We start from the raw sequence: 26,849 nt of genomic DNA, 5'->3' as shown, positions 1-26,849 counted from the left end.
ATATTTATTTTAATTTCTCTGTACATTTGTGGCTTTTTTTTGAAAGCGATGTATCGCAGTACACATATATCAAATGTATCAAAGGTGCCTCTTATAATAATGTAATATATTTATTATAAGTAAATTATAACACATAACAATTTATCTCTTCGTGTTTTCACGATTAACTTCAATACTAAGCACTAAATTTGTTCAATTATCACATGTTGTTAAAGTACAATTTTTATTATAAAAAATGTTTCTTCTGTCAAACGACAAAAAACGTATTAGACGCAAATGAAGTCGCAGGTACAAGCATATTAATAAAGTCGAGGCTCCTTGGATAAAAGAAAGTCAAATAAAACTTGCTTGTTAACTCAGGGAAAATTTTGGGAGACACAAACAAAACTTGCCATCGTTAGTTTCAACTTCGTACACTTATAACGAGCACATATAAGTACATTACATAGATAAAACTATTTTGCAAAGAAACCAAACGATATCAAGGATTAAATCATCTTCCTTAATTCTAGATTGCTTTTGAAATAAACAAAGGAATTATTTGCGTCACTGTTTCACAGTATTTTGTTTTGTCTCCAGGTGGCGGTATAAGCTCATCAAAACTGACTGCGCACGCTGGAGACGTTATACACAACTTCTATTCCATAATTCTTATAATTTAAGGAACACAATAGAAATATGATATTATGAAGACTCAGTTACGATAGTTTTAATTTAAGTGCATCAATGCCCCCGGTGTTCAAGCAGCGCCTATTTTAAGTATATGTAAAAAGAACCAAACGGGTTTAAATCATGTCATGCTAACTACTACACCCGAAACAATTATGACATGATGTATTAATCAAGAAGTCATTAATGACTATATTCAAAACTAAAAAGTGATCAATAAAATATATTTTATACGAACATTTTCGCATTCGACGAGAGCGTGCTAAATTTACTTTGTTGTCAATTTTAAAGGTTTTAACTAAATCGTTACGACTGTGAATTTAAAAAATAAAAAAAGAATTATTACTGTTTACGATCTATGTAATATGGATGCTTTAAGCTTCAAATATTGACAGGATTCTTGTTACTTTATAATTTTATAAGAAGAAATATATTTTAAGTGAAGTTAATAGTTTTTCAATTAATTTCAGTATATTAGCTAATGTTAAAGTTGAATGAATACGTTAAAACTTATTTAACAACTAACAATTTTTATTGTTTAACAAAAGTTTTTGCAGGGTATATATTCAGACAATTTAGACCAAGTAAAACCGCATGTCCAGCGCCTCCTCTCGTTACGCCATGGTGTATGAGATTTATGAACAAGAGAGTGTGTGCTTATATCTCTACATCTTGCAGTCCTAATAAAGAAGTCAGCGTCACCGAAGCGGCACCTTCATCGCAATGAAGAACATTATTTTTTTACGTTTGTTTTTCATTACGACAAAATATATCTTGATAGCTTTGGCTATGTCGTGTTACGATATCGCAACGACTTTATATAAACGAAAACCTGAGTTGCAGCGTTGAACGTTTTACGACATCTTTATCGAGAGTGAAGTGGAGGAAAATAAACCTTATATAACCTGCTGTTCACTTCATTGAAATTCAAATATCGAATATTGAGCGTATCTCACGAGCAATGCAATTTGCGTATGTGTGTATGCAAAGTACACACAGTTTACGACTTTCGATGAGTGGCAAAAGAATTGAGAATAGTTTTTAAATATAAATGATGACTCTTAAAGTATATGTATTTTATAAATCAACAAGTGACCCGCCCCAGCTTCGCACGGGTGCAATGCTGATGAAAAGCAGGTTTTTATTGTGTATTGTTATTTCCGTCGATCGTTGCAAAATAAGCTGTAATGGGCTGTATAGAACTATATTAAATGAACAATGTATTCAAGGTATTTAATTGGTTAAGGATTAATGCTGTCTTGGTTAAAATCGCTTCGAAAATTAGCCATTATTTGTCGTAAAAAGTAAAAGACAAAAAAAAGTTATTGTGGTTTATCCATAAGAGATAGACATATACCATCAGGGACTTTTCTGTAGACCTTTTCAATGTGTACAATACTTAGTACATTATTTTGATAAAACTCGTAGGGTTCACCCTGCGTTTGCAATGTAAGCGGAAAAAATGTAATTATTTACGACATCACATTAGAAACCTCAAAAATAACAGTACTTCTCCACTATTTAATGGATGTTATTATACATACATGTAAACCTTCCTCTTAACTCACTCTATCTATTAAAAAAACCGCATCAAAATCCGTTGCGTAGTTTCAAAGATTTAAGCATACAAAGGGAAATAGGGACGGAGAAAGCGACTTTGTTTTATACTATGTAGTGATGATATATATTAAAAATAATTTTTAATTTATAACAAAACTAAATAATTACAGTACGATACGAAACATATAAACTTCTTTGATTTCATTTCTCATTAGTCGTATAACTTTATAACTTTTGATGTGAAGTACTGTATGTTTGTAACGATCAGACTCAAAAACTACGGGCAATTACATAATATAGATATTTTTTTTCTATATATTATAAAACCTAATTTTTTTATGTTTTTATACAATTTATATCTTTATTATTATAGTTAACTTTTTTACATGTAGTAATAACACATAGTTTTTATTTGTTTTTTATTGTTTTTGTTAGTCTGAATAATCGCACACACTCCATAGTTTACATTTTTAACAAATTAACGAGGCCGGCAACGCACTCGCGAGCCCTCTAGCATCGAGTGTCCATGGGCGGCGGTATCACTTAGCATCAGATGAGCCTCCTGCCCGTTTGCCCCCTGTTCTATAAAAAAAAGTTCTCTTTTACAAGATATAAGAACCAGTACATATTCTGACCATGACGCAGTTAGCTAAAAATATTACCTGCTTATTTCTGAAAAGCCGAAGTGTATTTCTGTTTAATATATAAATAAACTGTATTTCTTTGATCGTTAGTATTAGGTTAGGTATTTCAGTAACATTTGCAACATTGTACGCCCGAATACGTTAATGCCATTTGGTTATCAAAATCAAAAATAGTTTATTCATGTAGGTAACATAATGTACACTTATGAACCTTAAAAAAGAAATATACACTGAATGCTTCTAATTTTACATGTACGCCCTTGATTTCAGTTCTCAAGGGAGTAGAACGAAAGAGAAGAACTGGCAATAAACTCTCCGCCACTCTTTTTAATCGCCAATATTAATAGAATTATGAAAAATCTCATACGATTTTTTTAAATTATTATAATGAAATTGCAATCAATTTGTTCTGTACACTACACCTGCTTGGATAATACGCCAATGTTTTTATAGTAAGAAAGAAAAGAACGAAAAGTTTTTAAATACATACTAAAAAAATATATTTAGTTAAAAAGAAGTGCATTAGGATTTACTATCGTGTGTGGTTTATTCTAGTACTAAACATAATAATTTCTACATATCTCTGACAATTAACTGTATGCAACACTGTACTATTAAAAAAAACCTTTGTGTGCACATACTTCGATATTTACCAATATCCAATTTTCTAAGTATACATGTAAGCTATAAACATAAAACCTCCGAGGGTCGTAATACGGCTGAAATAAGGCAAATCGAGTTTGTCCCAAACCCCGAGTAATCTTATACCTTTGTGTAATCAGATGTGTCATTTTTCAGTACAGTAATGCGGCACTATTTGTCTTGCCTCACAAATCTGAAAACGGTCTCGCGAATGGCATAGCTTTATTCAAGGTTCGTGGGTTATTTGTACTCCATATGAAATGTTATCAAGATGTCCATATATTTAATTACAATATATTTACTTCAGAAATACAGGCATAGAATTACCAAAGGACACATATTGAAGAATAGGCTCTGTACGATATTTATTTATTTATTCACAAAAAAAATGTCGGATTAACGGCGCTGGTATCAGCTGCCATTTTTATTAATAATAATTAATATCTACAAATTTACAGACAGTAATGTAAGTCTTAATTAATTATGTTGAAGCAATGGTGTCAGTGTCAGCTGCTATTGTCATTATCATTTAATAACGTCAAAGTCAAATTAGTGCAAAACCGTTAGTACGAATGGTTAATAATAGTCATGATTATCCGTCCTGCCCTTCAGGCAATTGACCACCCCGCGACTGCCCAAGCCGAGGTTCGAGTCTCACAGGAGACGCCGGCCTTAGACCGTGCTGAACTGTAAAGGCCCTTAAGGCCAACAGCGAGATTCCTCACAAAAAAAATGCGGCCCTAAATTCGATTGAGCAGTCGAACCAAGCAGAAGCCTTTAAAAAGTAGACTCTCACATCGAAATTAAATGGCTGATGCCAACAAACCAATCTATGACGTCAGTGTGCTTTAATATATAATATTAAATATTAGATACAACGCTACGTTACCACTCGTTATATATTGTCAGAACATACAAAGCAGCATTCAGTAATTGCCACGTTTGTATTGACGGGATCTGTGGGACAGCCTGGTTCTGGTCCTTTGAAAATAACCTTCGCTTTTACTGTCTCAGATATAGAGGACATTTGGGTTGATCAAGACTTAAAGTAGATCACTGAGAGAAGTAGGCCCACTGTAAATCTTGTTTTGTTTCATATTTTTAAAAACCCCGCCCAAATAATGTTAAGTGCATTAGCATTATAGGGATATATGCCAAAGATGATATAATAATTTGGTAAAAAACTCAGTTTTGTATCGCGCAGCCTGGATATAAAACAACCAATATTTAAGCCTAGACTTCTTAGAGCATAGCTTACTATGGCAGAATACTTACTTATTTAAAATATCCATATTGCTAAATCACTTGCATCATGAGCATACCCCTCAAACTTTACTTTTACACCATCAGACAATACAGGCTCAATAATTTGGTCATGCATGGACTGTAAATAAATATATATATAAAACGAGTAAGGTTACTTAATTTATTCAAGTATGTATATGCTTCTTCCCTTTTGTAAATGTTTAAAAGTTTTTGTAAATACATAATTAATCTTTGCCTATATTTTTAGTGTAATTGTATGTTTTCTATATATATTTTATAAAGCTAAAGGAATACGAAATAAATAAATAAACATTGTGTAATCCCTTAATCATTATCTTAAGTTTTTTTATCTGAATGAAAGGTCCATATTCTAAATTCAAAATCAAGTTTACTTTTTAATTCGCTGCCGGAAAATAAGGTTTGAAGTCCGCCATTAAATTAAACTAAACCAATATAATTATCATAATTCGACTATTCCAGACTCTCGCGCTGAAACTCGTTATAGATTCACGAATCGATTTTAAACTCTAACTTTAAGTGTGTAAGGTTTGTTTTTGTATGCTAGAATAAGCTTAGTAAACTTGATGTAAGCAAAGTTGTGATTCAGAAAGCTAAGTATTTTATTGATGAGATACCTCCTCATTGGCAGTTTAAAACTCATGTTGTCCATCAGTACTTTAATAGCATTATTCACTTTTTGATTTGTAACTACTGGATTTTGGAAAATATAATTTATTGTATATCCTAACAAGCAAGGTTGAGAATACATTTATGTAATATTCCTAATAACTTAACTTAAAGATTTAATCATTAAAATATATTATTAAAAGGAGTCCCTTTAGACAAGTTTCCGAAGATACTGGCAGCGTTCCCCCTTTGAATAGCTAATTCTTTGTCCGAGAAAAAAGCATTCGAGAATTCTTTGTAATTTTTTTGTTGAGAATATATTGTTTAAAATAACAAATATAATTTATATTTTTATGCATAAAGAACAATATAAAATTATTTTGTGAATAAATATAATGTGTAACAATTTTTTTGCACTATATCGGTGTCAGTCAATGATGACATTCCACGGTTTAAACTTTGACACATGAACCGGAAACGGTGGTGTTCGTCCGTAATGGCGCAAGGATGAGAAATTAACCATGTTCTGATTTGATCTGATTGATTCTTGATTATACTGACACGCGATAGCCGAACCAGCGCCAAGTATTTTTTCGAGGGAAAGGAATAAATACTGTAATCAGCAAATAAGACAATTAAAGACCCCCTCACCCCTATAGTGCTGTCCCCCTAAGGGTCGACAAACTTTTTTATTGTTATGACATGGCATTAAAAATAACATAACTCTCAGTGGTTGATAACGCAACGAAAAATATATAAAATAAAATATCCCTGCCGAGTCATTTCGTTAACACAAAAAATTCATCGTCGTAGTACGGGGTCCGAAGACCCAAACACTATCATTTTCGTCATAACTATATTTAAATAACCATTCCAAATGATGGAAATTGTGAAATAAAAATAAATTTTACTTTATTCGCTCAGCATAAGGTTTAATTTAAGCTCATGCAATAAGGCTTTTATGAATAGCAATAAATATAAATCTCGAAAGCTTTGTCAGCACTTTTCACGAGTACGTGAACATCTGGTGTTTCAATTTGTTACAGTCTGTCTTGTAATAAGCCGATTATATGTACGTATGGGCCTCTACGGGCCATGGAGCAGGTTTTTCCTACCTTTTAACATATCTGGGAAATGTTTTCGACAGTTTCGGTCAGACTAAAAGAGAAGAATAATTTAAAAGAGTGAGTAAAAGAAGTAGTTGTATAGACAATGATTCGTTTTCTACTTGGCCTCAGAATTCGTATTGGAAGTTTATACGATACAATCAGGCTACGAGCAAAGTAATAACTAAGATATAAAATTCAACCGACGTGTACACTTATGTATGTCAAATGTATTAATGCCCACACGTTGTTATCAACTATGTATTCTTGAACTCTGTGATATGCTTTTTTCATTGATGTGAAGTTTAAACTTATGTAACGAAAGTCTGGTTACATGATCTAAAATTGTGTTTATACATATACCCCATAAATGAGTAAGCGGCTTTATGAAGTCTGAAAGCTGGAAGGCAAGTCTATTCTTACTTCTTATGTTTAAATTGTGACAGCCACTGGGTTTTAGAAATGTATTCATGTTTTAATAAACGTTCATATTTTCATACACATATTGGGAGGCAACTGTTAAAATACTGATTTATTTAAATATTAGCGCGCCACGTGAATTTTATATATAGCGCGTACTGCATTTTTCTGTAATACATAAATATTTTAAATATCTAAATTACACTATATAAACACTTAAAAAATTCATTACGACACAGTGAATTTTTCAATTAACAATAGTTTTATAGATGTGTCTTTGTGACCTTATGCTGAAGGTAAGTAGTACCTGTGTATCTCTATGTATACTGTAGGTAGACCAGCAGCACGGTTCCACCTGGTTGGAGTCCAGACCCCAGAACTCCAGCTCTTCTTCGAAAAGAGGCCCACATACATTTGTTGGGTAGTGCAGTTTACCGGTTCTGGAACAAGTTAAAGATACAAAACATTATATATCCATTTATGTTCATATTGATTGTAATATTTATATAATTAATATTCAAAATAAATTAGTGTTACTACGTATACCGTTTTAGCTAAAGAATATCTTGTCTTCATAGAGTAAAAACAATTTGAACGAAAGAGTTCTCAACCTAAAGTAGTACAGTAACTAGTGTAGGTCTTTTTTTTAATTTTTATCCATCTGTCTCTTGGCTTTTATCAGATTTTATGACTCTTGTGTAGTTTTAAGGAAAATCAATTAAATCAAAATGTCCAAAAATGTATACAGTCCACTACTGTCAGTTCAAATAAATGTGTCATACGATTCGCACGTCTTATTATTGCAATTTATTCATTTCAAGACCCTCAATCAACTAAAGAATAATTCTCAACTTATGGTCCTTCGAGCCGGATAATAAATAATTAAAAAACGAAAGGCGTTTACATAACTTAAGATAATTGGCCTGAAAATTATTTATTATATTATTTCATATTCAACAGATTAAATTAATGATACCGCAATAACTATCTCCTGCTTAATTATTTTGTGTAATTACTCGCCTCACCGAGTTCCAATCAAAAATTCATGCGATTACTTAAAATCGATGATTGATTAAATATTCAAGGATCTACGGTTTCGTGATTAATGCTCGTGATGTATCCAGGATTTGATTTTCACTGGTCTGGTTGGTCTGGTTTGACTCCAGATTATATTATAAATAATCAATAATACAATTCTAACTACAAGACTGTATTTTAAAAGCGACTGGAATGTCCTCACTTTAATGTAAGAGGAAAGTCTGGTCTTTGTTTTTGATTTTTATAAATATCTGATTGTCTTCCGTGTAATATTATGTATGAGGACGAAAATAAAATAAAATAGTGTTAATTATTTATTTATTTTATAACATATACATTATATACAGGCCTATATATAAACAACTTACAAACGTAACAATTACAAATGGTATTTTGTATGTACGTAAGATAAACATATCTAAAAGTCAAGAGTTCCACGAGTGTTGGCTTGATGCCAAACATTGCCCATCTATGTAACAGTATGCCACTTAGTTTTCAAAATTCCCATTTCACTTTTAGTGGAATTATCTACGTAATACTGTTTTACTGTATCGCAACTTTTTTTTATCAGCGAATATTTCCAAAATAAAAAAGTGCTTATTCATTTTAAGTATTTTCATTCCCAGGTGGATGATTTGGAAACCCTTTTAAGTAAAAAATATCTGTGTCAGGGTTCCCAGCTCTTCAATATACAAACTTAATTCTTAATTACATAAAATAATGACATTATTTAACCTTATTTTATTTATCTTTTTTCAATCGTTATCAACACGCCTGAGTGCATGAGTAAGTGTGTGAGTGTGTGAATGAGTGAGTCAGTGAGTGAATAAATAAAGTGTGTATTTACATATTAGGTCTTTAATATGGGAGTACTACACAAAAAGGAATAACAGGATAGGTTAGATAGACATCTATTTCATATAAACTTATATATATAAGTATTTATTTAATGTATACATTATAAACATACTTCAAAAGAACACTCTTATTTTAAAATTGATCATTGCAATGAAAAGTATTGAGCGGTTCTAACCACGTAAAGTCACGAATGCTTTTCAGTAATGTGGTCTGCGTTTGACCACATCTATTTCATAGATAACTATTTGACAATTTGATAAGAACCTATTGAAATATTGCCATATTAAGGCAATCTATTGTTAATTCACAATAATTCCACAACTGCCGAATTAGGTATTTAGTTAAATGTAATAAATAAACTTTATGGATTTTTTTCCTTTTGTAAATATTACTGATTCCATCTTTGGCTATATCTCTAGTAAATATTTATTATATTTAATTTATCAACTAACTTAAATATTAGCGATTTCATACTAATGATCTGGTATGTATTTTTAAGGAAAACATTTTCAAAGAAAATGTTTTGTTATCCGCTATAAATTTGTGGTGACAACATAGAAACTTTCGCAACATCTTTTTTCACCAATAAAACTGTCCAAACTCAGTCCAGTGACGTCCATTTGGGACCAAGTTATTGTTTGTCCGAGTTAATAACGAAAACAAACACAGCGTCCAAACAGTTAAATAACTATGATATTTATTGAGTGTAGCAATAACTTTCATAAATTGCTTATTAATATTAGAGAAGATTTTTTTCGTGTAACGTATAAATATACCTAATAAGCCAAGACATTTTTTTCTACAGAGAAGTGATAGCTTATATTAAGAGCGGCCAACCCGTCTATCTCATTTTTCTTTGAAACTTTTGAACTAATAGGCACCATTTGCACTATATCTAGGTTTCTATTAAAACGCGAAATTAAAATTTTAATAAACAAATTCAGTACAATCCTCCAAAAATCAGCTTTTTGCACCAATTTTATGTGAAGTTTGGGCGTTTATAACGTACTTAATAATTGAAGCCTGAAAAAAATATTTGCATAGAAACCTCCTCACCTCTAAACTCTCTCTACAAAATATATTTGTACTACGTAAAATGTTATTTATCATGTGTTTGTAAAGAATAAAAAGCACTACAACTTTTTAAAATCTAGGCTTTCTGTATCTGTTTCATGATCATTTATCAATCTAATAGGCAAGTCACGGATCAGTCATATGCCTGACGCACACCGTCATATTTCAGAGTCAACAAGCCGGTTTCCTCACGATGTTTTCCGTTCTTATGAAAGTTAAATTCACCCATAGAAAGTCCATTGCTGCACAACATCACGCCAATGCCAATAGGCGAACTCTAGTCATCATGTGTTTATAGTCCCTAAAAAAGTTGATTTTTACTAGTTTTGATATACTGGAAAGCCTTAAAAATCAGGCAATGTAATTAATGTGGTTATGTATTGTAAAAAGGTCTGAATTATGGATAATTATATAATAAAATATATTTTCACTTTCATATTTAAGCTTTAATAATTTAAAAGGATTTTCCGACCTTTAAACTCGAAAAGCAATAAAAATCGTTACAGAAATCCCTAATGAAGATCTAAGGTCATAGAAGGAATTATGAAGCAGACGTTTACGATGACGAGGGTTGAACTCTGACACAGCTAATGTTGGACTAATGTTGGAGACTGAATTAGTATGTGAAATATGTGCTTTTCATATAGCGATACATTACTGTTTTGTTCATAAAAGATCCACTCTTATCTTAAGTTAAAGTTCTTATCTATCGTTTATCGTAAGCAGAATTTTAAATTATTCTTTTTAAGGGCAAACGGGCAGGAGGCTCATCTAAGTAGACTTCCGCCAACAATGCGTTGTCAGCCTTTTTAGAATTAGTACGCTCTTTTCTTAAAGAGCCCCGAGTCGAATTGGTTCGGAATTACTATAATGGACAGCTGGTTCTACATAGGCAGTTAAAGTAGTTTCCTTCGCTTACCACCAGCGGAGGAAACTACTTAAAAAGAGATACAGGTGGAACTTCGTGGTTGTGGAGCATTCATTGTTCGTCAAATTAAAAAAAATACATAATATGTGCGTAGACTGCTTTGCAGAGCCCCTCTCCACTATAGGCCAAACATATTATATCGAGTTCCTGAATATCGTATAAAAGAAAAATATTTTTTATTGTAACGACCAATCTCATACATAGCTAATATAGAAAGATTTTTTTCTAATCAGAAGTGATAGTTTGTAATAAATAACAAAATAATGTACTCTAATTCAGTAAGTAATTAAGTATCTTCGGAACCTTGCCTAAAGGGACTCCTTTTAATAATATTTTTTAATAATTAAATTTTAAGTTTAGTTATTAGATATATTTTTAGTTTGTAATTGTATATTAATATAATTATAAATAAATATTACTCAATATGTCATATGGAAAAAAAAAAAAAAAATCAGTAATAGCTGTTGAATGTGTTTATCTCACTTTTATTGAAATTGAAAAAATAATAATAATAATTGATTGCAAGAATATGTTACAAAAAATGCGTAAGGTGGTTGAATCGTTAGTTCTGATATTCTGCCACAGAGGATAGAGCGCAAATTTGTCCCTAAAGGAATTTTACATTTACAATCGAAGTAAATACTATGTATGTAACCCTATTCATACTTGTGATAAATTATATTTGTCTTATTTTGATAGTAGACGAAATAGTACAATAGGTAGCAAATTTTGGGAACATTTTCTAAAAAGATTTAGTACTGTATCGTTTACATCTCACCAACATAAATATCTGTCTATATATAAGTACATCTTTATAAATGTCTCTAGCCAATAAAACAATTGAGATATTTACTATATGAGGCGTTTTATTTATTAAATTGTGGACAACTCGAAGGTCAAAGAATTTAATTACTCCATACGACCCATTCCCTCGTCATGTGGAAGATACTGATCATTAATTAATTGTATCTGCGCCTTTTAAAAGGTCTTATTTTCTGCCACAAGTAATGATGGCTATAATTGAAAGAAGAAATTCTAATTATATGTGCTTTTGTTATTAACGTTTAAAGAAAAACACTTTTTTAACGGATTGTAGTTATATATTGTAAACTTATAATTATCTAAACATAACTTTAAATTTATCCGAGGTTTCGCGTGCTTTACAGCGTGCGTGGTCACGGTGACTGAAGACAAAAGGTGTTGAATGTCAAAAAACTCTCACAGCTGTAGAAAATGTTGTATTATCTGTATTTATTTCCCCGAAGTTGGTATCGACTAAAAGAAGTAGGGTTTCTGCAGAAATTGCTCACGATGTCCTCCATTTTCGTGGATTGTTTGTGTTGAGATTTTAATTTGGATATTATTGGATCCCAGGTGTTTGATAATTTTAGGCCGACCTCTCTATGGAAATTGGCGTGTTTTTTGATTTCAATGACAAGACTCTATTTAACGTTTGGTTATTATTATTAATAGTTCAAGTCAAGAGATGTATATCGCAGTGGCAGTCTCATGATAGGGAACGAACAAAACTAAGCGAAACTGTGGTGAAAATTAAAATAAAAATATTTTGCTATTGAATTTATCTATAAACACTGTCTACAAGTGGAACAAGTTATTAAACAGTTATAAAATATCGTAATTATGCATACCAATTGCACGCATAATATGTAAATGTACTTATTTTCAAAAATATGCTATTATGCATTTAGTAAGTAGGTAATAAATGGTTTAGGTTTTAAGTTTTTACTTGATATGTTTGTATTATGTTTTTAGCTTAGTTTTCTATTGTATTAGTATTAAGTTACTGTAAAAGTAGGAAATAAGGAAATAAATAAATAAACAGTTTTTTGTGCACCAATGGTCTCTATGCACATTTAGTTCTCGCTCGCACTGTGCAGGAAATGCCCCAAACCCAAAACGGCTGACCTAACCTAATTGACTATTAAAAAAAATCAAGCAAGAGAAACAGAAACCTGAGACAAGACCAATTTTGTACCACCATAGGTTTTAATATATACAGTAAAATAAATATCATATATTCACATAAACTAAGCATAAAAATAAATAAAGTAATACTAAAAATCCTTGCGAAGTAAAAGTAACGGTTAAATGGAGAGTATTATTTAATATTTATTTAGAATTCGTTTCATAAAAGTTATTTTCAATTAGCCAAAGGTCGAACTAATCACTATGGGCGTTTATCATTTAATTAAAATAAATAAGGCATGGAAACGTTTCAAAGAATAATTTAATAATTAATTAGCGAGTCTCCTTTATTTTCAGAGAATTTTATACTAATTTTATTAGTAAAGCTGCTAACGAAAAATGTATTTAATTTACTGTACTATATCTCTGTGTTTTTGTATTAGTTATTAAAACTACCTGGCTCGTTATCTTACCTTATATTCAGGATATTATATACGTGGTATGAACAGTCAATTTTATTATCAGTAGAATTTTATCTTTTAGTTTTAGTTATTATTAATTTTTATTTTTTTGATACTATTAATATTTTTTTTGTTTTATTTTATTTTTGTTTATTGTGTGGTCGTTTATTAGCTTTTTCCTTTCATATATTGCTTAAGTTCTAATGTAATTGATGTGTATGTGTAACACATACTTACACATACACATCAATGTGTTAAATTTGTGATGTCATATTTTCTTGTATTTTTTGGGCATACACAATGTTTTAGAATGTATATATAAATAAATTAATGTTGAATCGAGACATTGGAATCTATAATAAATAGGACGGTACCTTTACTGATTAAAAAAAATACTTTTAGTCAGTGAAAATTAAAAAAAAAAATCTGTATATTTAACCACATTTATTAAGGAGTCCGGCAATGTACTTTTACTTTTTTTACTTTTACTACCTTATCGCAATGTGAGTGTCCATGTGCACTATCTCTTAATATTAAATGCCTCCCACCCATTTCCCCAACACCAAAACCAAATGTGTAAACTCGTTTCCAATTATTACCAAAAATAAAAAAAATCAGCCATGCAAGACAGGCCGCTATTAAAAAATATAGTGCAGACAAAAATGTACATAAACATTTCTATACATTCAAATTTTCACTAATTATTCTAATCTATTCCGCTAAATACTAATTTGAATATAGCCTTTATATTCATAAAATCTCTGGAATTCACTTTTAATTCCCTCACATTCAATCCTCCATTATTATTCCAAGCATAGGCCATTATTATTCAAACAGAGTGCCACGATTTGGATATGCCATATTTAATAAGAGGTTCTTCAACAGAAAATGGCCATAGCAATGTATTTTTTGCCTGCAGCTTCATCCACACAGCTACATAGAGTATTAATGAGTACAGAAACCTAGCAAAATATATACCAATATTGATGATATTGATAATAATATGATACTATTTTTAATATAACCTTTATTTCTCTATACAGTAGTAGTAGTATAGAGAAATAAAAGTTATAATTCTCTAGTTATAATACAGAACAGTAAAAGTAAAAAAACAGTTTAGACGTTTAGTTTTTTAGAATAGGGTTAACGATTCTACGGGACGCTCAAAAAGGGTCATCACCGCACATGGGCACCCATTTTAATACGTGCGTTGTCAGCCTTTGAGTTGGGGTACTCTTTCTTTGAATAGTTGGAGGTCTTATCTCTTAGGGAAGACACCTATCGGGAGTCAATTCCAGAGCTCGCTAATTCGCAAAAGAAAAAGCGGTTCGTAAAAGACTTCCAACCATCAAGGAGATGCTGATGATAAGCATTTCTAATCGCTATTCGAATATATATCCGACCCACATAAATTATTTATCTTCAACCTTTAAAATGCCTACAGAAACGTCGTCTGTATAGAAATTGTAGATTTGCTTTTTGAAGTTACAGAATACTGGCCCTGTCCAATAAAAGTAACAATAAAAGTATAAAAAGCCATTTTCCTCTAAGTAAACTTTTATGGAGTGACTCCATTAAAAATACCTTATACCCAATTGGGCTCTAAACTTCGGGTCCATAAAGAGAGGACAATGATCCCTCTGTGATTCCACATCTTCATTATATTTTTATTAAGGAAATATTTCTTAAAGAACCCGCTTTATATTTAACCAAATGCAATTATTATATAGCTGGAAAACACATTATATAGGGAACGAAAATCGCGTTATACAAAAACGCGTTATAGGAGGGTATACCATATTGTTATATGGTATGGTATAGGGTTACCGCGAAATTATACCCAAGATCTCTGGGCCTTCTTTATTTTCCCGTTAAGATATTTTAATATATTTGCTATGATTCCGCTAGTATCTTAAAAACGTGGTTAAAAACGCGATCGCAGTAATAAACATTAACTGTAACAATAAAACTGTCGAATGATTGAAATATGAGCGTAAATACAACGTAAAACATCGATTAACATAAAATTCATTTAACGTTTTATATCACGATACAAAAATAGGATTTCTAAAGGTTCATGACGTCAGCTAAACATTTTATTCGAATACATTCAACACGTGTGAATGTAGCGAACTATTAAATGAAAACTGTACTGCGATTTATAGACCAGAAAAGAAATATTTTAAGAAGCCGGAAGACATTTAACTCAATACTTTTACGCCATCCTTTTATGTGGAATGGTAGTGAGTTTATATATCCTTGAAGCAGCTATAACTGTAAAAAAAAACTGTTCAAAACGTTTAAAGATATATATATATATACCATCCATCCAGGATCCAACACAGCTGTCAGTGCAGCACGATGTATTCAAAATATTGTTACGCCATCTATCAAAGTATTTTTTATTAGGAAGGTGGTCCTAGAAATTATATATCGCTGAAGTGTTTTCAAGGGGAAGGTAATTACATTTTTAAAAGCAAGGTGCCTTTATGGCGAGTACGGGCGAGTGTTTAGACCATAAGTTTGACAATAGTTTAAGTTTTTACTATGCCATTGTGTTGATGTTTATATTATATGACCTAATCAAAGTTAATATAACATCTGCATGCCTATTTATATATGGCTGATTGTGCGGATTCTTATAATTGATGTATCGAAATAACCTACAAATAACTTACAAAATCATTAATATCAATTATTTATTTAGTAACAATTTAGTTTTCTCTTTAAAGTTTCTTCATTATTAAGTCATCGTTTTTAATGTTTAATGTACAAGTACTTATTGACTGATGATTTCTACTTCGTTTATTTTTTTATCAATGTAATCTGTTTTTTTTATAATATGGATGTGTGTAGATATGAGATTACTTTTAAATAATGACATAGATAAGTCGTAAGTTCAAGGCAAAGTAGGGAATATATTTAATATTTATTGCAACTCCATAAAAATATTTAGTATAACAAAAATCTTTACAGCTAAAAAGAGCAGTGGAGAGTTCATTGCCATTATTTCTATCTCATTTACGCCATTTGAGAATATAGGGAACATATGTAAATTTAAAATAGAAGCATCTCTAGTCAATCCCCATCTAGTATATTTGAATAGTCATTAAATACAATTTATAAATCTGTTGGAAAATTTGTGAGTTAGAGTTAAAGGAAAATGTATGTTACATTTTCCTCGCTTTTAGTTTAGACTTTTTCTTGAATATTGAAAACGGTTACCCCGGATATCCGTGTATGTGGGTACGGATTTCCTGTACGTGATGCTGCAATAAATAAAATAGTTTTTCGTATGTCAGGTAGGTACTCGTAGTCAAACCTAAAAACCTATTTATTTTTAAGCAAAATATTTAAAAATGTGTGTTCTTTACACAGTTATTTGAAATGTCTGATTTAAAACAATTTTTATTTCATTGATATCAAAATTATAGAAATGGTGTTAATTTTTAATTTCACTTTAGTATATGGGAATTTGAAATTTTCTTAAAAATATCTTGTAAAAAAAATAGGTTGTAGCGCCACTGATCTTATTACATAGGCAAAATTATCAATGTAGCTTAAACTCGTATGCTGAGGGAAAACTAATATGTCTGAGAGCCACTAATTACATGCCAATAAAAAATATTATCGACTAAATAGATACAAACATCTGCGCCATACATTATACAGAATTGAAATTCAATTTATTGAGTCTCAATTTATGATATGTTTATACAGTAGTAGACCTTAACTTCAACGTATCAACTCAAAGTTAAATAACCATCTACACTTAATCTAGGTGTAATAAACCATCCGAGTTCTATCGTCATAAAAATGTAAAGATACTCTCGTTATGATCGCCAAATGTTTTATTGAAGATTTCATTTCCATGTATTGAATATATACAAATTTCTAATTTACTTGTACGCACAACATAGTTATGTTTTATGTTTAAGTAAGTTGCGCTTATCAAGGTACTTTTGGTCAAAGTAATCAAACAATGAAACGCCGGCAGCATTGTGAAATGTCGGAGTACCTACATTGTTAACATTTATGTTATATATTCAAATACTACAAATTAAGCTTTATGTTAAATTATTAAGGGCTGACATAAAATGATATATGTATTCTTAGGTTCTACTTCCTTAATATTTTTTTTATTATGGCTGGATGTTTTCCACAGTCCACTTCAAATGACACTTTCTTTTGCGAACTATCGAACACCCGGCGGGCGTCTTCCCTGAGAGATACGACTAGTTCGCTCTTCCCTCAAAGGTCGACAACACACTTAAAATGGGCGTCCATCCATTTTCTATTTTAATATTTTATTCAAAACAAAAAAAAGATTCTCCTAATCATTATCATCAGTTAATGAAGGTTATCAACTAATGTAAGGCATGATGGTTTCCTCATAATGTTTTCCTTCACTAGCAAGTGTTGCACATAGATAGAAAGTCCATTGGTGCATAGGTGAGATTAATTAAATATATATTATTTTTTTTCTTTTACACTAGCAGACTCGGCCAAGCGTTGCTGTGGCTAAGGTTTTTCTTATATTACATAGTAGTAAACTATTCAACTGAAACGGTTGGAGAACTTAGGTGAAAGGTAGATAGTTTATGTGAAACGTTGGTACTATTAATACAGCGCCATCTGTTAGAATTGTATCAAATAATAAACAAATAATTAATAAAATTGCGACTATAATTAAAGATCTAAGCTATCCTATCTCTTAATCTGGACCAGACTGCTCACGGTGTGCCAATTTAATTTAAAATCGGTAGTTTAGGAGTTCATCGCGGACAGACATCTTGACAGGAGATTTATATATATTTTTTTATTTTAAATAAAACCGTGTTATCGGAATTTCGGACATTTAAGTCTTGTACAACCCCGTTACGTAGTACCCCCGTAATAATTATGTAATTGACTGACCTACCTAGAATTCTGACCTTATGTATCAATTGATTTGCCAAGTTTATAACAAAGCATTTAGCCATAAACAACACGTTAGTTTTAACTGTAACCAAAGTTATAAACACGACCAGTTTACGAGCGATATTCTAGAAATCGCCAACTGTGAAAGCGGCTTAGCAATTTAGTTTTGATGTGGCCGTATAAATCGATAGGGTAGCTATCATTTTTATTATATTCGTATCTCACATTCTGTTTTCTGTAGCTCTGGATGCATTTGTCCTTGTTCTGTGCTTTACATTCTCGAGTTACGTAAAATTTATTTTTTTATTTATGTACTCTTTTATTTGCTGTGTTTATACATTTGTGTACTGAAACCTATTATTAGAAATTTCTGATGATTTAAGTTGTTTTCTACTGTAGCTCTAATAACATTTGACTAATTTTGTGAAGCGATAAATTAAGTTATAAATTTACATGCTATTGTTATTTCGAAAAGAAAACAATAGTGACAGATTATTACCTCTTTTGTAATCTATTCACACCCAGTTTAAAACATAAAACTGTTTCATTTACTTCTACATCTAAATACTTTCTTTCTTTTTGTATGCTGGGAAATTTAACTGTTGATCTTTATAAATAAATTTTCCTATTCACTAACAAGCCCAAACTCACAGACTAAACGATTCTTCTTGAAATTTGACACGACATTTGTAGCATGTATGTCTAAGAAATAAATTGTCGACAATTATTTGATATTCATTTGTAAAAATGCCTAATAACATCGCATAAACAAAACGAATCATAATATATTCATTTCTTCACAAGGTTATTATTAAACTAAGATGATAATATTTGGAAGTGTATGTGTGAGACTGGTCTCTATACCTGTTACAGAGACCAGTCTCACACATACCATACACTGACCGGAACACGTACAATCAGGTCATTGTCATAAGATACAATAGAAGAAAATAAGTAAGTGCTAAAATGTGTGAATAAGGGACTCGAGTCGATCATAAAAACCGTGCGTAGACATCTTTGTATTAATTTTTATTTTTATTCTTATTATTTATTATTAATAAAAACGCCAAGACAAAACTATTAAGAATACATAAAGACTATTGCTCCCAATTTTCTTATAGGCACTGAATCTTATACCGTTCGAAAGACATTGAAATGTGTGGAGATGTGCCGGATGCACAGGGAGAAAGACAAAGTCAATCGTAAGACAACTACAAGTAACAACCCATCGTTAATCAGTGAGCCTAATGGTGAACTTCAGATTCTTTGGACATCTTGCTACTTTGGTCCGGAAAACTTTGAAAATGGGGGAAAACTATGCAGGGAAGGGAAAAAGAAAGAAAAAGGGTGTGTGTTAATAAATATTAAAATTAATCAAATAGATTTTATTTAATTAAATAAATAAATTATTATAAAAAAGGTATTTGTTTTTTTTTATTATTGTTTCCAATATTTGGTATAATTTGTTTCATAATTTGTACATTAAAATATATAAAAAACATGTTACTATATTCAATTCCAGCAGTAGACATTTTTATAAAATGTATAATAAATTTCATATTTCATTATACATGAAATCTTGTAATAAATAAAATTGTAATTCTTAGGCCAGTCACGTTTGGTTCGGCGGTTTGTGTATTTTTACAGAAAATGTGGTCTCTCAGTGCTGCGTATTTATACAATTTTAATAGATTTAGAAAATATTTCTTTTGTAAAAATAATAAAAAAAATATTCGTGTATCTTTTTTAACTCCAAAAATTGTGTTATGGAAATTTTGGGTTTAATAATCAAATATTATACACCTGCTGTCTCTACTGAACTTTAACTTATTTTATTAATGAAATACTTATGTTAAATTCATAAATGCTATAAGTACTGTTTTTAGCACATAATGCTATCCATATGATGTATAAGAAACAGGCATATTTTTTATGAAAATTTATTTTTAACCGGGAACGTACACTAATAATCCATACCAAAGTTATGCAGACGAGACAAGTTTCAAAGATAAACAGAGGAAATTCATGAGTATTATATAAGTAATTAGGTACATTTTACATAAGTAAAAAAAATAGTTGCTATACGCAATTGTGTGAAAAGCTTTAGTAAAAATAAATAATTTAATATTGATAATGTCTTCTTTAAATTTGAATGAATAACATTTTTTCCAAAAATAAACATAGAAAGATTCACATGTTTTATATAATGTTTATGAAGACACTGTTAAATTATACAACTCATTAATTTTTCCCTTTTAAATATGCAAAAAATAATTATAAAATACATCAGAGATTTCATTCTAGTCTCAACAGTACAATTTTGACATAAAATCTGGTGACCCCACTGAGTTTGATAACTTTGTTCCGAGTCTGTAAACAAAGTGAGATAAATCTCACTGTATTATTTCCGCTTTACACGCATATAAAACCGTGATAAAACGTGAGCTTGTAGAAATAAACAAAAAATTAACGTTAATTTTCTCCAAATATATACTTAATTACTAATAAATAACATTACAGATTGGAAATTTTCTGCAGTTCAGAATATAATAATATTGTACAATGAATTTCCAAACTTAAATGTTATTTTAAAATATATATTTGAAGAAAATTAACATAATACATAATCAAAAGATCTGAGTTTTTCGCTTGTATTTCTGAGATTGGGGTAAGCTAGTGAATGAAATGTTAGCTTAGGTAGTAAAAGTAAGAATAACATAGTAATTCAGTTACATTTGTTATATCTAGTAGTTTATAGTGCCTTAAAAACTTTTTAGTATAGCTATAGCAAATAAAAAGTAAAGCAATCAAATTAATTTATCAATTTAAAGTACATATTTTGCATTTCTAAGTTTAAGATTTGGAAACCCTTTTAAGTCAAAAATACCTGTGTATTCCCGGCTCTTTCTTAAACAAACTAAATTCTAAATTCCTTAAAATAATTATATTATTTAACCTTATTTTATTTATTATTCAACTGTTATCAACACGCTTGAGTGCATTAGTAAGTGTGTGGGTGCCAATGTGTGAGTGAGTAAATGAGTAAGTCAGTGTGTGAATGAATAAAGTGTGTAATTACATACTAGGTCTCAGAAGTAGCTCTAAGACATAGGGCGTGTTCATAAGCCAGTCCTTTAGTCGTGTTTTTAGATTGTAGACGATGAGCGAGTAGATATAAAGCAGCCTATATAATTTGTTATACATATAGTCTGCTTGTATATTCTGTCGTCAGGCAAAGTCCATACGCTCTGACCGACGACAACATCCCTATTTCTTTTTAAGACCATCCCACTATCAAACGGCAGCGCGCTGTGTTTTTATAAAAAGAAAATTACAATGGCAACTAGATGTTATTTAACGCAATAGATAAAGCCTACGCCTAGGCCATATAAAGATATTATATTTACTCTTTTATTCGTTTATTTATTATATAATTTATTTTCTGTTAACTTGATGTGGCAGTTTTTCGCTGACCACGATTACCAAAAAGCACTGGAAACGTTAAATTAAGAAATATTATACATTTTTCTTTAGGAAGTTTTACTTTATTAATATTACTTTTTCAAATAAATAATGTAATTTACTTTATATGGCTGAGTTTAAGTAAAATTGACATAACAAAGTGAAACAAAACGCCTATATTCATAATTTTACTTCCGTAGCGATCCTTAAAATCGTAAATGTCATAAAAAGAGTCTCATAAAGATCAAAAGACAATAATAATGATAAAGGCATAAATGTTTTAATGGCTTCGACTGTAGACGCGTAGCAGCATTGTAGTCCTACCAGCCTACGCGAATTTGTAGCAAGCTTGTAGGATTTAATGGGCCGTATGCTACGCAATTCTAGCATATTTGTCTTGTAGCAATCAATCTCAGTTACTGCAATCGATACACTGCCAAAATTTCGCGAATAGTGTTTTTTATATATTAGTAAATTTTAGGTATAGTAACTTTCATTATTTTAGAAATAATAAACCTAGTTTTTTTTTAAATCCGGAATTTCAGATTCATTCTTTCAGATATTCGGAATGAAAAGGAATGTATCCCTATAACACAGATAGCTACTTTAAAGACATATTGCCCACAATAGTGTTGAGACACTTTAATACAATTAAACAAAGTGTATCAATTTCAAATAGTTTTTTACTAATAAATAAATTAAATAAATAAATAAAAATAAAAAGCCTTTTATTTCCAGTATTTAAAGTTTACACATCTTTCAATTCATTTTAGTGTTAGTTCATGTAGTTTAACCTATGTTAGTATAAAGTCTCTTTCATGTCATTGTATGTTTACCTAAATTTCTATGTATTTTCTACTGGAACGCCAAGTTTGGTGTAGGCCTCCTCCAGTGACGCCCATTTATCTCTGTCTTCAGCTACTTTACTCCAATTTTGACCAGCTATCGCTTTAATGTTATGTTGCAATTATTAGTTTGTTTTTATGTATGTTTCCTTGCTCTATTGGTGGGTTCATTGGAGGGTCAACAAAAACCCTGGAAACTCACGAAGCGAACAAACAGATAAAAACCAGTAGCAAATACCGCCCCCCTCTCTCACATGAAAAAAGCCACAAGTACACAAATAAAGAATAAAAAACATCTTCCAAGCCGGCTGGTCACCGTGGAAGATTATGACCAAAACCCTCCAGTTTTTTACTAATACCAATAAAAAGCTTTATGGTCTAAAAATAAAATAAATCACTTAATCGATTGTGTAAAATAGATTAAAGTTAGTATTTAAAATTTGATGCCACTTTTATGAGGTTCTTATACTTGAGAGTAACACCATAAATAATTGCCACAATAAAGGCATAAAAGTGTTAATTTTCTTATATTCTCTAGTTAGGGCAGCTGGCGTCCGAAGGCTAGCTTTGGGTATTCGAAAAGAAGTATTGTCATCAGTTCCACCGGACGACGAATGATTTGCTACAGAAGGAGAATGGTTTAAAAAAGTATGTCACTATAACCTGACTGGGTCTCTGACTTCTGTATGTAAGAGATCCATTGTCTGACCCACGCCATCGCTTTTTCAGTATGTTTTCCTTCACTCATTGAGCGAATGTTAAATGCGCACATTAAAAAGTCCATTGGTGCACAGCCGGGGATCGAACCAACGACCTTATGGATTAGATTCGCTCGCTGAGGCCAACAATCTAAGTTTAATTTACTTTATAATGCCCACCCAAGCTAATAGTACATATAAAAAATGTGCCAATAATATATAGATATGCCAACTGTACTTAAAAATAAAATAAATAATATATTTTGAGAATCTTCACACATAGGCTGAACGCGAACGTATTACAAAATCAAAATAGATTTGTAAAACAAAATAGTGTATGACGTAAACATTTTATTACTAAGGTCATGCAGCCAATATATCAATTGTCGATACTAATAATGGATAAGCAAGTATTCTTTTACTGTGCATTTTAAATCGAAATCAAACTTTGAATGTGGAACGATTAAGTATGTATTGTGTTAATAACATACATTTACTGCATATATTAATTATTTTACAGTGCTGTAAAAGAAAACAATCCAATTCATGATTCCAATAGCCAAGCGGCCTTATTGTTAACAAAAGAATTCTTTCAGGTCTTTCAATAAATGCTATTCCCAATCAATAGCTTTTCATGTACGCTTGGGTTGTAATGCGAACTTCGACTCGAAAATCAGGAGATGGCATGTGTCAAATACAGAAGCTGTTCACCTACTTGCCTATACGGAAAATGTCATTAGAACAATTTTTCTGTTGCGCCACTGAGTAATTTTATACTAATATTTCATAAACTATAAAATTATATATTGAGTAATAAAGTGTAATTATTATTTGAAACATTCATCGCACCTTCTTTATGTGAACCTATATAATAATAATTTTATAAATTTCACAAATATTTAAATGGTCCTAATCTTTGCTCCAGTTCAAACAATTTGTATGACTCAAAATTTTGCGATTAATAAAAGTGGCGAAAATTTTTTTGCCAGTTCTTTTTGCCCGCTCTACGCCTTTGACTTTAGAAGTGGTAATAAATGTAAATGTAGGATTAACTCAACTTCTTTTCTGTCGACCATAAGTGTACTTGTTAACCTAATAATAAAGTTATTGACTTTGACTTTGAATATACGGAATATTATTCTAATAACTTTGTCGGACACCAAACCTGTAAGCCATGTATGTCCATTGTAATATTTCTAATGAAGTTTTATTATTTATACGGTTTAGAAACTCGCGTGAAAATAATCATTTCCGAAAATGGGATGAAAGATATCCCTTCATGTGCAAACCCGGCTGCCAGAGATAACCAGTCCAGCCATTAGTTGTTATTACATACCAAAACGTAAAAAAATCCAGCATATAATAAAATATATAAAAAATATCTACAATGCTACAAATGTATATACAAGCTAAAATGTCAGCAAGTATATCTAATATTTTCCCTTCATATTCGAAAGCTTTGTTTATGATGAATTATAAATCTCTTTTGTCGTGACAGATTAATCTTTATGTATAAGAAATATGAGCTAATGTAAATGATGTATAATTATTATTATTATATAACCCAACTTTGCCAATAGCGACACGCTTTGGTTTCGCACGGTAAAGCTTAATAAACTTAAACCTTTCTCATAAATTACACTATATTGTTGAAAACCGCATGAATTTTCATATAAGCATCGCGAAAACAGTTATAGCGGAACCTTATAATGATAAACAAAATGATATCTCTTATAGTTTGATCAAAATCAGAATAATTTATCATAGTTTATTTATCGGTAACTATGTACACAGATGATTGTCACATTATTAAAAAACCCGAAAAGATGGACATAAATAGGCTGCCAATGATTACCTGTAATAGTTGAGCACCTGCGCGAAGACACCCGGGTGTCGATCAAAGAAGTATTCATTGAGGACAGGATCGTAGTTAGCGAGCGCCTCCGTCAGACGTGACAGTCGAGTCGCAGGGATCTTCTTCAAAGTCGCTTTGTAGGTTTCGTATCTGAAACATTGATTTAGAGTTTATAATAATAATGTTCCAATCTTATTAATGATAAATTGAGAGGATGAGAGACGAGTGCAAAATTTTGAAAGATGTCGAGTACTAATATTAAACATAATCAAAGACTTAATGTAATTTCTTTTATGAGGCTTTTTAGGGAAATATCAAAAAGGTTAGTCGACATTACTGGAGACCGAAGAGGTGGCAGCTACCTCGGACAAAGAATTAGTCTAGCTATTCACAGAGGGAACGCTGCCAGTATCTTCGGAACCTTGCCTAAAGGGACATCTTTTAATGATATATTTTAAGGTTCATTGTTTAATTTATTATCCAGGTTTACGGTCTATTTTAGCAAAAGTTCATTTCTTTTATTTTATTTATTTATTAACAATTCGTTGCATTATAATATAAAAATTTAACATAATTAAATAAAGAGTAGGGCAACTGGCGACCTTATTTCGAGCGATCTCTGCCAGGCATCCACTGTGAGAAAAATCTAATGTAATACTAGAATAAAAACTGATTTTATTTTATTTAATAATGATGTTAATAGACGATGGCGCATTTCGTTTATTATTGGTCTACTCCAGTGCTGCCACACACAAGAAAATTGCTTGTGCAACTTATGTAGTGATACCAACTTTAGGAATTTTTTGAAGTAATTTCAATAAACCAGTTTTCTCAATCGGTTGAATTTGATTTGAAATTTAGTAGCAAAATATATTATATTTTAAAATGTATTCATATAAGGGAAAAGGTTAGAGTGAAAAATCAGCAATTTGTATGAAATAAATCCTCAACGTTCAGTTGAATAGAATACTTGTGGTCCAGGTCAAGTGGAATTGTGTGCAATCAGCATCTAAGTGTAGTTGAACTAATATCTTAGTAGAGGGGTTTGAGTCGCAAACCGGGATTCGTGCGTTCAAACCGCGGCTCGTACATTATCTGTTTTACTGATCTCATGAGCAGTGTTGGCCTAGTGGCTTCAGCGTGCGACTCTCATCCCTGAGGTCGTAGGTTCGATCCCCGGCTGTGCACCAATAGGCGTTTTTTGATGTGCGCATTTAAGATTCTCTCGAACGGAGAAGGAAAACATCGTGAGGAAACCGACGAAAGTCGACGGCTTATGTGAGGTGCAGATGGCTGATCTCCTACTGATCCTACGATGCCGTGATTACATTGAATGATCAACAAATGATCCTGAAACAGATACAGAAATCTGAGGTATATATATACATAAAGGTTTCAGCACTACTTATTTATCTTATCGATCAGATTGTTATGCAAAAAACGTTTATAATTTAAATAACTTATAAAAATATTAATGAAAAAATCCTATACGAAACTGTATTGACATAAAATTAGTATAATGAAGACATAGTTAACTTTCAAAAATAAGACGTTAAAATTTGTATAAGTATTCGTAGTTTAAACTAGTTGACTATGTCAGTCAACTAGTTTACATTACATTAACATCTCTGTAACATAATCAAGGATAAGATTGACAGTTGACAGTTCCTGTTACGAAGTCATAAACATCTTTATATAATCATCGTAACTGGAACACGATAAATTTTTACAAACTTTGAAACTTCTGTATTTTAAATGGCAATTCGGTAAATTCAGCAAGAAGCCGTGGCAACCAACTTTTTGATTGGGTCAGGTCGTTTTTATAAGTTAAACGTAAGTCATAAAAATAA

At 31.0% G+C, this 26,849-nt stretch overlaps 1 protein-coding gene across 1 annotated transcript in view; it reads right to left on the bottom strand.

Moving 5' to 3' along the window:
* The window catches only part of LOC110993892 (potassium voltage-gated channel protein Shaw), a 110,905-nt gene that overhangs the window by 71,527 nt on the left and 12,529 nt on the right, over window positions 1-26,849 (bottom strand). Inside the window, exons 2-3 of the mRNA XM_022260295.2 lie at window positions 25,000-25,149; window positions 7,242-7,374 (exon numbers count right to left, since the gene is read on the bottom strand). Coding sequence (XP_022115987.1) covers window positions 7,242-7,374; window positions 25,000-25,149 — 283 coding nt within the window. The remainder of the gene's footprint in view (window positions 1-7,241; window positions 7,375-24,999; window positions 25,150-26,849) is intronic.

This window comes from Pieris rapae, chromosome 21, assembly GCF_905147795.1.
Source record: "Pieris rapae chromosome 21, ilPieRapa1.1, whole genome shotgun sequence".
Classification (NCBI taxonomy): Eukaryota; Metazoa; Arthropoda; class Insecta; order Lepidoptera; family Pieridae; genus Pieris; species Pieris rapae.
The sequence above is the reverse complement of the archived record's forward strand: the minus strand, read 5'-3'. Positions and strand labels throughout refer to the sequence as shown.